The sequence below is a fragment of the Bidens hawaiensis genome, unplaced genomic scaffold (assembly GCF_021521415.1).
Source record: "Bidens hawaiensis isolate Kalapana, Puna unplaced genomic scaffold, B.hawaiensis_p1.1 tig00023051_1, whole genome shotgun sequence".
In the NCBI taxonomy this organism is placed as follows: Eukaryota; Viridiplantae; Streptophyta; class Magnoliopsida; order Asterales; family Asteraceae; genus Bidens; species Bidens hawaiensis.
Genome location: NW_027493604.1, coordinates 131,910 through 141,712, shown reverse-complemented (window position 1 = coordinate 141,712; position 9,803 = coordinate 131,910). Strand labels below are relative to the sequence as shown.

Sequence of the window (9,803 nt, the reverse complement as noted above, 5' to 3'; positions counted from 1 at the left end):
AAGGAACGAATTCTTACGTGCTGTTCTAGGTCGGTTTGGACCCACCGACTATGAAGACCCCATAGAGGCCTTGACACGGCTCAAGCAGATTACCACTACTGCCCAATACCAAGAAGTTATGATAGTAAGATCAACGCGATAAGATAAACACCGCCATAGAGTAAGATAAGACAACGTATTAACACAATATGATAAACACCACCATAGAGTACAATTAGACAACAAAATGCATAAAGATATTCCTCAAACCACACACCACATATATACAACTGAGCAATTTACTAGTAAACAGAAAGGGTAATTAAGAACCAAGGTGTCTTGTTTAACATATATACTTTCTGGATGTTAATCATGCAAAGTAACTTCTTCAAGGAGCTTATTCAATCATCTTGGAAGATCAGACACTGCATGAAGTTCATACATTAATACAACATCTACATTCATTAGAAAATCAAAAGAGGAAAACTAAGTAACATGAACTTACTTCTCTACTTGAGGGAGTTGAGAAATCTTGAAATGAGCACGCCATTTGTCGATAAACGGCAAGTCACTTGGATCCATGTCGTCTGGAGTATCGTCGCGAGCTGCAAGAGTTTCCATTATAGTTTTAGTCCTACCTAGAAGCCTGGCTGCATCTTTAACACTAGCCTCCCTCTTCTCTATCGCGTCAGTGTGGCATTTCTTTATTATAGCTTGTGGTAAGTTGGTGAGACAAGCGGCTATTATGTCAGCCATCATCGACTTTAAATGATCGAACAAATCTTGGTTGCTAACCTCATCAATGTTAGGGTAGGTAAGCATGATTGTTTTTGTTATATGATACATTGAGTTGGCACAAATATACTTGTAATGCAAGTGATCATTATCATATCTTCCTTCATCACTTTTGTCTATGCTTTTAGCTGTGTCCCTAAACCATTTAACAATCTCTCCACCTGTTTTCTCTTTAAAGCCGCCTTTCAACTTGTGTCCTAACCATGTTTTGTGGAGATCAACTTCATTCCACAAATTTTTAGCTTCCTTCTGAATGCTGACATAGTCTTCACCAACATTCAGGCTTTCTTCCACGCGTGTCACGTATTTTATACCATCTCTCACGCTTTTCAACAAGCTACGAACTTCATTCGGTTGAAGAGAAACCGCGATGGCAGTTAGGGTTGCCACCGGTAAGCTCCAGGTTTCCGGATATCGCTCTTTTGATCGTAAACTAGGAACATATTGATCACTGTGATCAAACTTTCCAACTCCGGGATAACCTCTAGTAGATTTTTCTTGAATGAGCGTTATGAGATTTTTGGGTGGGCGATTCACACCCTTTTTGATCAATCGGTTCACCGATTTTAAAAGCCCTTCCAACGTCCTGTCGGCAAGCTCCATCTTCTTTTCAAGATGCAAAACATATTGATCAAGATCCTTCTTGTTAAATTGTTCCAAGAAATTACAATTACTATTAATCCCTTGATCAGTACTCCTTTCTTCCGATGAACGAATTAACACGGACTTGAACCACTTCAAACGTTGATAACAATACCAGACACATATCATAAAGATAAAAGGGAACAACGTGGTTATGTTGCATACCACCACAACTCCCTCTTGAAGCTCTATACAAATACTAAGAATCAGCCTTTTCAAAGTATCTATGACCACTTTGAGTCTATGGCTACCAAATGAGAGATCTATACTTGCACGTTTCCACTCATGTAACTTGTGTGTCCAGTGGTTTTCTACTTTAAAGACCTTAAAATGGTTTTTAATGATTTCAGGGGACACTTTAAAGCTTAAGGTTGCAAAACATCTAGAAAGTGGTGCAATTGTGCCAACCACAACTCCAATATATTGTACTACAAGTATTACTATCATGGACCAAGCATAATCCGATTGACACGAGTTCTTATCGAAAATATCTTTAAAAGTCCAGGAAATAGTAAGAGTGTGTGAGACAATGACCAAAAGACATGTTACCCCGGAAGCAGACGTCGTGCGAAAGCACGCCGCTATGAATTGGGGGCTGCCACTTCCTGCCATGATCCAGTAGTTGGTCACATGCTTTTGTAGCTTCTTAACCTTTCGCTCTTTATCTGTTGCTTGTTGGAACTCTTTTGAACCTTGGTCATCTGGTGCTGGTGCTTGGAATTCTTTTGAAGCTTGGTTATCTGGTGCTTGGAATTCTTTTAAAGCTCGATCATGCGCTTCTTGGTATTTCGATTCTATAATCTTTTTGGATCTTAGAATCGCTAGACACGAACATACATGTACCATCATCAATACGAGTAAGAAAGTCACATAAATGGCTGCTTGTATGATATTGCGATGTTTAATTATGCTCAAAGCATTTTCATCATATTTAGGAGCAACATGTTCAACAATACGAGCATCTTTACCGTATGACACAACTCCCGTTTGTATTTGAATGACAACATTGACAACCATGGTGATCACTAGAATACACAAAGCAGTGACGTTCGACAAAAGTTGATTGTTGTCCATGCTTGCTAAACAAGGTAACAGATTGGCCATCATGGTGCACATAAAGGCCATGCTTCCGAGCTTTCCCGCTTGGTCCACAGTACCAGGCATGGAACCACTTAGATCCACGGGTAATTTCATCGCAATAGATATTATAGCAAGAAAAGCCGCATTAAGTCTAAAATACTTACACGGGAACCATAGCTTCCTGCGATGCAAACCATATAATAGATCAGCCACCATTGCAAGGATGCACACCAGAGACGCTGACGCGATATACATCCCAATGTATAACATAGGTGCCGCGTACTTGTCGTCCATATCTTTTTGGTATACAGACTTCAAGTAACCCAACAACCCTTGTGTGATATTTCCAGGAATAATATCGTTCATATCAATTAATACATCTATAATTTTAAGATAATCATCTGTTGAACCCATAGTGACTGATATGATGAATTAGAGTAGGATTGGATTTTGGGTTTGGGATGGGATTTTGTTGTTGATTAGTTGTTGTATTTCAAGCCTGCATATATATAATTAGATAAGCACAACTATAGATTTACTGATGGTAACAAACTATATATATATATATATATATATATCTCCCACTTGTGGCCCAGTGACAAGAAGTCTTGGGTTATTCAGTGAAGACCCAAGTTCGATCCCTACCTGTTTCACTTTGGGTGGATATTGACAATGAAGGTTCTCAGTTCAAATCCAAAGTCAATCCGGTTTTCATCGCATCGTGTGTTACTCCTGAGAGTTCTGCTCTTGTGGTGGCACAGCGACTGTTAAGTGGCAGCCGGCGGTATGGTTTCCCCTGGAACGCTCAAGCCAAACTCTGAAACCAGCATGGGCCCAGTTAAGACGACATAGTTTGGGTAGAGTGGTACAACGGGGCTATTCAAATTAAAAACGGTGCCATAAACACAAAAAGAAATTCATCGTTCTAAAAACTACTAAACAAATATATTACCGGAAACACACATGAATCATGCTCTTCCTTAAAGCTGCTTTAATTTGCAGCAGTCACTACTTTCCAGCTAAACTTGCATTTTATATTTTTGAGTGTGTCCCGAGAATCAGATGCATGATATCATTTTGTGGGGTTTTATTTTGGAATCCAATATATTATCCAATCATCTGGGCCAACCCTTGAAACTTTATTTGCAATAATTGTTCACTCCCACACAGTGCAGTCTATAAAGTGGATTCTGTTGATTGGTTTCTTTAATTACAAAAGCTTTAAAATAATGAACGAATACATAACATCAATGTGGACATGTCACCATGGACACTATTATTAAAGCTGCTCTTGAATACAACAGAACTTGAATAGCAATATTTTGCAAGATTATGTTGAAGATAAATTTGATTTTAACAATCCTGACTATTACCTACGGATAAAATAAAATATATTGATAATTTAACCAATGATACTTTAAATTTACTTTTGTTTCCAACAACAGTTCTGGTAACATAATCATCAAAGTGATATCCTCATATCCGCGTACTCGATTTCGCTCTCAATGATGTTTATGAATGAAATGAGGAAACTTACAAGTGTATCAAGCGAAAATTAGGTGTAGAGTGAGGGTAATTCTATTATGATTACGTTACTAGGATTGTTCTTGGTAACAAAAGTGAAAGTTATGAGTGCTACTGGTTAAATTGTCATTAATACTACATGTAGTAAGGATGAATTGTACAAGCATGTAATAAGGTTTACTTACTATTGTTATCCAAACCAACCATCATGGCTTTCATCATAAAAATACTCCAATATATTCCTAGCATCAAAATAAACATGGACCGTAGTACCATACATGCGAAGGTAACCGGGCATAGGGTAATTAAGCTCTCCTGCCAAAAGCTATATTTCCACTAACATATACTTAGACCACCTACAATGTACAGGAGGTTTTTATGGGTCGTTCGGATTAGGTGGCACCAGGTGGAGGAGGGAAGTTAGTGAGAGAAGAGGGAAAGTGAAGGAGGTCCAGCAGAGCGGACGTGAGGCAGACAAGGTTGTGATGAGAGAGAAGAGAGAAAGTGAGAGCGGACGTGAGACAGACAAGGTTGTGAGGAGAGAGAGGATGTTGAAGTGGTCTTCTGACGCTGTGGATGCTCTTAGTTAATGTTAATGCAATTTCTAGTTAATAGGAGCCAAACTGGCTAATCTATTTTATGATTGGATTTCTATTGAAGTTTGAATATTGGACTTTTTAACAATTAAGTGGTAGCATTACATTTGTTTTGATTTTTGCAATATTTAGATTTTTGTTAACTTCTGATCATGCGTACATATTAGAGAGTATGATTCCATTATGTTTGATATCTTTGTCATCTCTTTCATCCCTTATTGAATTATAAATCCTTTTTCTAAAAAATTAACATCTAGTGCCCTACATCACACCCTCATCAAATTCAAATGTGACTTTCGAGGTATAACATGGGAAAAAACCGAAATATATTATATACAGGATGAGATGAAATAAAAAAAAATCATAATACTACAAAATTTAGTAAAAGAAATGATTAGTACTAATCACAAGTTAGTTGTAGAGACGTGACATTGTTAGAAAAGAGCTAGTTTTCTTACGAAAATATAAGTTTCGACACATTTATGTCAGGATACAGATTCTAACATATTTCCAACGAAAAAAACCCGAATTTTCGTGACACAATCTCTACAAAATTATGTAATTGCATCGAATTTTCGTGACACAATCTCTACAAAATTATGTAATTGCATCGAAAAGTGTCAAACTATTCCGTTTCACATGAATACTGAATTTTTGGGTCTCCCTTTGTTTTCCAATAATAACTTAATTGTTAACACAATGAACACAAAAGCAGAGTAAGATTATACGAGCAGTAGTAAACCAAGACAACAAACCATAAGTCAATGCATTGAAACATTCCTCAAACCACACAAGAAACCAAATATTTATGCAACAATTTACAAGCTAGCAAACTAGGAAATAGGGTACAAATTATGAGAACCAAGGACTTGATCATCACATATATACTTTCTGGTGCTAATTGTGCACATTTTATTCCTCAAGCTGGAGCATATTATTCGATCGATCTCAATGTTATTAGCTTGACACTGCGGTTCATACTCAAGTGTTAACATAAATGCATAAAGTAGGAGGAAATCAACAAAGTGAAACAAATAAACATGACATTATATTCAGGCAAATGAACTTACTCCATTACTTGAAGAACGAACACGGTTTTTGATGAATTAGGGGTCCCCTAAATAGGCACGCCATTTGTCGATAAACGACAAGTCACCTGGATTCATGCTTGGAATGCCGCGATCTTGAAGGGTTTTGATTATTTGTGTAGTCTCACCAAGAAGCTGGGCTGCGTATTGGACACTGGCCTCGCTTTTCTCTATCACACTAGTGTGGCATTTTGTTATTATAACTTGTGGCAAGTTGGTGAGACAAGCGGACATTATGTCAGCGATCATTGACGATAAGTTATCGAATATGTTCTTTTGGTTAACCTTATCATCAATGTCGGTTTGGAAGGTAAGCAAGATTGTTTTGGATATACGATACATCGAGTTAGCACAAACAGACATGCTAATGCTATCATCCTTACTTATGTCCTCCGTGTAAACTATGTTTCTAGCTGTATCCCCGAACCATTCGACAATCTGTCCAGCTCTAATGTCTTGGAAAGCATGATCTTTCAACTTGTATCCTAACCATTTGTGGTGGACATCAACTTCTTGCCACAAAGTTTCTGCAGCCTGTTGAATGGTCACATAATCATGGGTAGCATTGAGGTTCTCTTCCACAAGTGTGACATATACTAGACCTTCCCTCACACTTTTCAACAAGCTATCAACTTCCTTCTTTTCGATTTTCGGAAGAGAAACCGCGATGGCTGTTAGTGTTACCACCGGTAAGCTCCAACAATCTTGATATTCCACTTTTGATGGAACATCATGATCAATGTGATCAAAACATTTAACTCCTTGAAAACCATAAGATCTTTCCAAAATCAGCTTCATGAGATTGTTTGGTTGGCTTTTTTCGCCCTTCTTGATCAATTGCTTCACGGATTTTGATAGGCGTTGCAGTGTTCTCTCAGCAAGCTCCATCTCATCTTCAAGTTGCAAAGCATACGCACGAAGATCTTTATTTTGTTCCGATGAACTAAATACGACCGACTTCAAACAATACAAGACAAATATCATCAAGGAAAATGGGATCAAGGATATTATCTTGCATACCACCACAATTCCCTCTTGAAATTCTATACAAAAGCTAATAGTAAGCCTTTTCAAAGTCTGGATACTAGCATGTTTCCAAACATATAACTTGTGAGTCCAGTAGCTTTCTACTTCAAAGACATTAAAATGTTTTGCAATGATTTTGAAGGACACTTTAAAGCTTAAGATAGCAAAACATCTAGAAAGCGGCGCCACTGTACCAATCACGACTCCGACAGATTGTACTATGAGAATTACTAGCATGGACCAACTATAATCAGAATTATAGTCCTTCATCAAGCCAGCTTTAATAATCCAGGACATAGTAAGAGTGTGTAAGACAGTGATAAAAGCACATATTACCCCAGAAGCGGATGTCGTTGGAAAGCAAGCGGTTATGAATTGGGGGCTGCCACTTTCTGCCATGATCCAGTGGTTGGTCACATGCATTTGTAGCTTCTCAACCGTTAATAATCCTCGTTGGATGTCTTCCAAAGCTCTATTATGACGTTGTTCGTATTTCGATTCTATAACCTTTTTAGATTTTAGAATCGCTAAAGACGAACATACATGTATCACCAACAACACGAGTAACATAGTCACATAAACGGTGGATAGCATGGTATTGCGATTTTTAGTGATGCCCAATGATTGAACATCAGCATACTTTGGTGAAATAATCTGAATAATAGGGACATCTTCTTTGTAGGACACAACTCTTGTTGCTAGTTGAATGGAAACATTCACAACCAAGGTGATTACAAGAACACCCAAAGCTATGATGTTTGTCAAAAGCTCATTACTACCCATGGTTGCTAAACATGGCAATAAGTTAGCCATCATGATGCACATAAAGGCCATGCTTCCAAGCTTTCCGGCTTGATCCACATCACCCGGTATCACACCACTTCTATCCACAAGTAGCTTCATTGCAACAAATATTATAGCTAGAAAAGCAGCATTCATTCTAAAATACTTGCACGGAAACCATAGCTTTCGGCTACGCAAACCATGTAACAAATCAGCCACCATAGCAAGGATGCACACCAAACTTGCTGACCCGATATACAACCCGATCCATGGCATAGGTGCACTATACTTGTTTTCCATGTCGGATCGGTATATAGGCTTCACGTAACGAAGCAACGAATATATAATATTCTTGGGAAGATTGTAGTCGTCGACGAGGTCATCGACAAGTTCGAGATACTCATTTGTTGAGTAGTTGTAACCCATATTGGATTTGATATTGGAGAGGAATTGAAGTTGGGTCTAAAGGAATATTAGGAATTTAAGCTATATTATAAGTTGTTGTATTTCAAATTTGCATATGAGTTAGACTTACGGACGGTAACTAAATATATTACCGGAAACACATGAATCATGCTCTTCCTTAAAGCTGCTTTAGCAGTGATCACTGATCACTACTTTAGTTTGTGACCCAAAAGCAGATACACATGACAGTTTTGTGGATTTTTTTTAAATTTTTTATTAGAAGAATAAAATATTTTATCCAATCCATGAAACTTTATTTACAATAATTGTGGAATTAAAAGAATTCTTGAAAGCTTCCCACTCATAGTACGGTGGTCTAAAAGTGGATTCCATATGATTTGATTTTTTATTTTTCAGTTTTGAAAGCTTTTATTCAATAATGCATATAGTAGAATATATACGTGGCAGTTTGCAATGTTTGGGAATAATAACAACTTCGATTTTTGAAAAATGTATAAACATTTTGCAAAGCACAGTTGAGATAAAAGTATAGGAGTCAAGATTTGCATGCATAAATATTGTTAGTTTACATATCTAATCTGGATTTATACTTGTTATTGTTAATTAGTATATTGCTATTATTCCCGTTCTTCCATCAAATATTCTGTTTTTTTCTAGAGACTCGGGTTCAAATATCCATGGATTCGCTATTTGCTTAATGGCTTCATATAATTCAGAAAACACCAGTTTTCTCGAAGCTTCTAGTTCATATATATCTCTCATCAAAAGGCGCTATTCGATAATGTCTGTCTAGCAAATCCCTAGCTAACCCGTGTGAAGATTCAAAAATTTGTCATACGTTCATTCGCAAAGGTATTCCTAATGGATTGAAGACCATATCAATAGGTCTTCCATCTTGCAAATAACGCATATCTTGTCTAGGTAAAATTTTTGAAATGATACCATTATTTTCATGTCTTCCAACTACTTTATCCTCTACTTTTATTTCACGTTTCTATAAAATATATACATTATTATGATCACAATAGTTAAATTGACCGATAGTTTGAAGTAGTTAACTTTCAACCGGATTCTCTAATTGGTGTGACCGTGTGATGATGAAATGATGAATATTGTTTGCGACGGAAATAGAGATCGCAAAAACTAATCGCAATTTAGAACTAAACTTGGTTGCTAAATCGCTTGACAAAAAGGTCTTAGATATGTTTAATCGCTAGCAATTCAGTCGCAAATCATTTTCGTCATGATTACGGTCACTAACAGATGGGTTGCAATACTGGTCGTTAAAGGAATAGTAACAAAATCAGCCGTAAGGCAATCCAGACGCTCAGTTTGTGATGGTTATAACTAACACTCTGCAAAATTGGTCACAACAATATTGTGGTCACAAAATTGGTTGCAAGCGATTACCGACAAATGTAACCAGCCGCCAAAACACAGGAGGAGAGATCATAAAAAAATTTACTTTTTATAAGAAAACTTATAAAAACCAATCTTCATAAATCACAAACTAAACACATGAATCACACTCTTCCTCAATGCTGATTAATCTTTAGGCGGTATCTTACTGTTCGACTAACGTCCAAAGATTTCTCATTTCTGCGTTATTGCAGGAAACACATGCTCTTCCTTAAAGCTGCTTTCGCGTCGGTCAATACTTTATTTTGTGACCCCAAATCAGATAGAGATGGATGATAATTTTGTGGATTTTTATATATATTTTATTATAGGAACTAAATAAATTATTCAATCTCCTGGGCCAACCCTTAACTTTATTTGCAATAATAGTGGAAAACAATTTCTTGAAAGCTTCACAATCATTGTACGTGATGTCTAAAAGAGGATTCCACTAGATTTTTTTTCT

General features: G+C 37.0%; 3 protein-coding genes across 3 annotated transcripts; all 3 read right to left on the bottom strand.

The window, feature by feature from the left end:
- Positions 1–315: 315 nt before the first annotated feature.
- LOC143566769 (uncharacterized) lies at positions 316–1,417 on the bottom strand. Its single transcript, XM_077053376.1, has 2 exons — positions 485–1,417; positions 316–404 (listed from the first exon to the last, which is right to left on the bottom strand). Exons 1-2 carry the CDS (start codon positions 1,375–1,377, stop codon positions 398–400), a joined length of 900 nt encoding a protein of 299 aa, XP_076909491.1. The 5' UTR covers positions 1,378–1,417; the 3' UTR covers positions 316–397.
- A 45-nt stretch (positions 1,418–1,462) lies between these two features.
- Positions 1,463–2,910, bottom strand: LOC143566788 (uncharacterized). Its single transcript, XM_077053394.1, has 2 exons — positions 1,617–2,910; positions 1,463–1,509 (listed from the first exon to the last, which is right to left on the bottom strand). Exons 1-2 carry the CDS (start codon positions 2,908–2,910, stop codon positions 1,463–1,465), a joined length of 1,341 nt encoding a protein of 446 aa, XP_076909509.1.
- Positions 2,911–5,722: 2,812 nt separating this feature from the next.
- LOC143566787 (uncharacterized) lies at positions 5,723–7,939 on the bottom strand. Its single transcript, XM_077053393.1, has one exon. It carries the CDS (start codon positions 7,937–7,939, stop codon positions 5,723–5,725), a length of 2,217 nt encoding a protein of 738 aa, XP_076909508.1.
- Positions 7,940–9,803: the final 1,864 nt, after the last annotated feature.

Excerpts from the sequence above, each read along its gene's own strand:
- LOC143566788 (XM_077053394.1), bottom strand. The coding sequence starts at position 2,910 with ATGGGTTCAACAGATGATTATCTTAAAATTATAGATGTATTAATTGAT. Across the intron at positions 1,510-1,616 it reads TTTGAAAAGGCTGATTCTTA|TGGTTCAAGTCCGTGTTAAT; the intron begins GTATTTGTATAG and ends CAACGTTTGAAG.
- LOC143566769 (XM_077053376.1), bottom strand. The coding sequence starts at position 1,377 with ATGGAGCTTGCCGACAGGACGTTGGAAGGGCTTTTAAAATCGGTGAAC.
- LOC143566787 (XM_077053393.1), bottom strand. The coding sequence starts at position 7,939 with ATGGGTTACAACTACTCAACAAATGAGTATCTCGAACTTGTCGATGAC.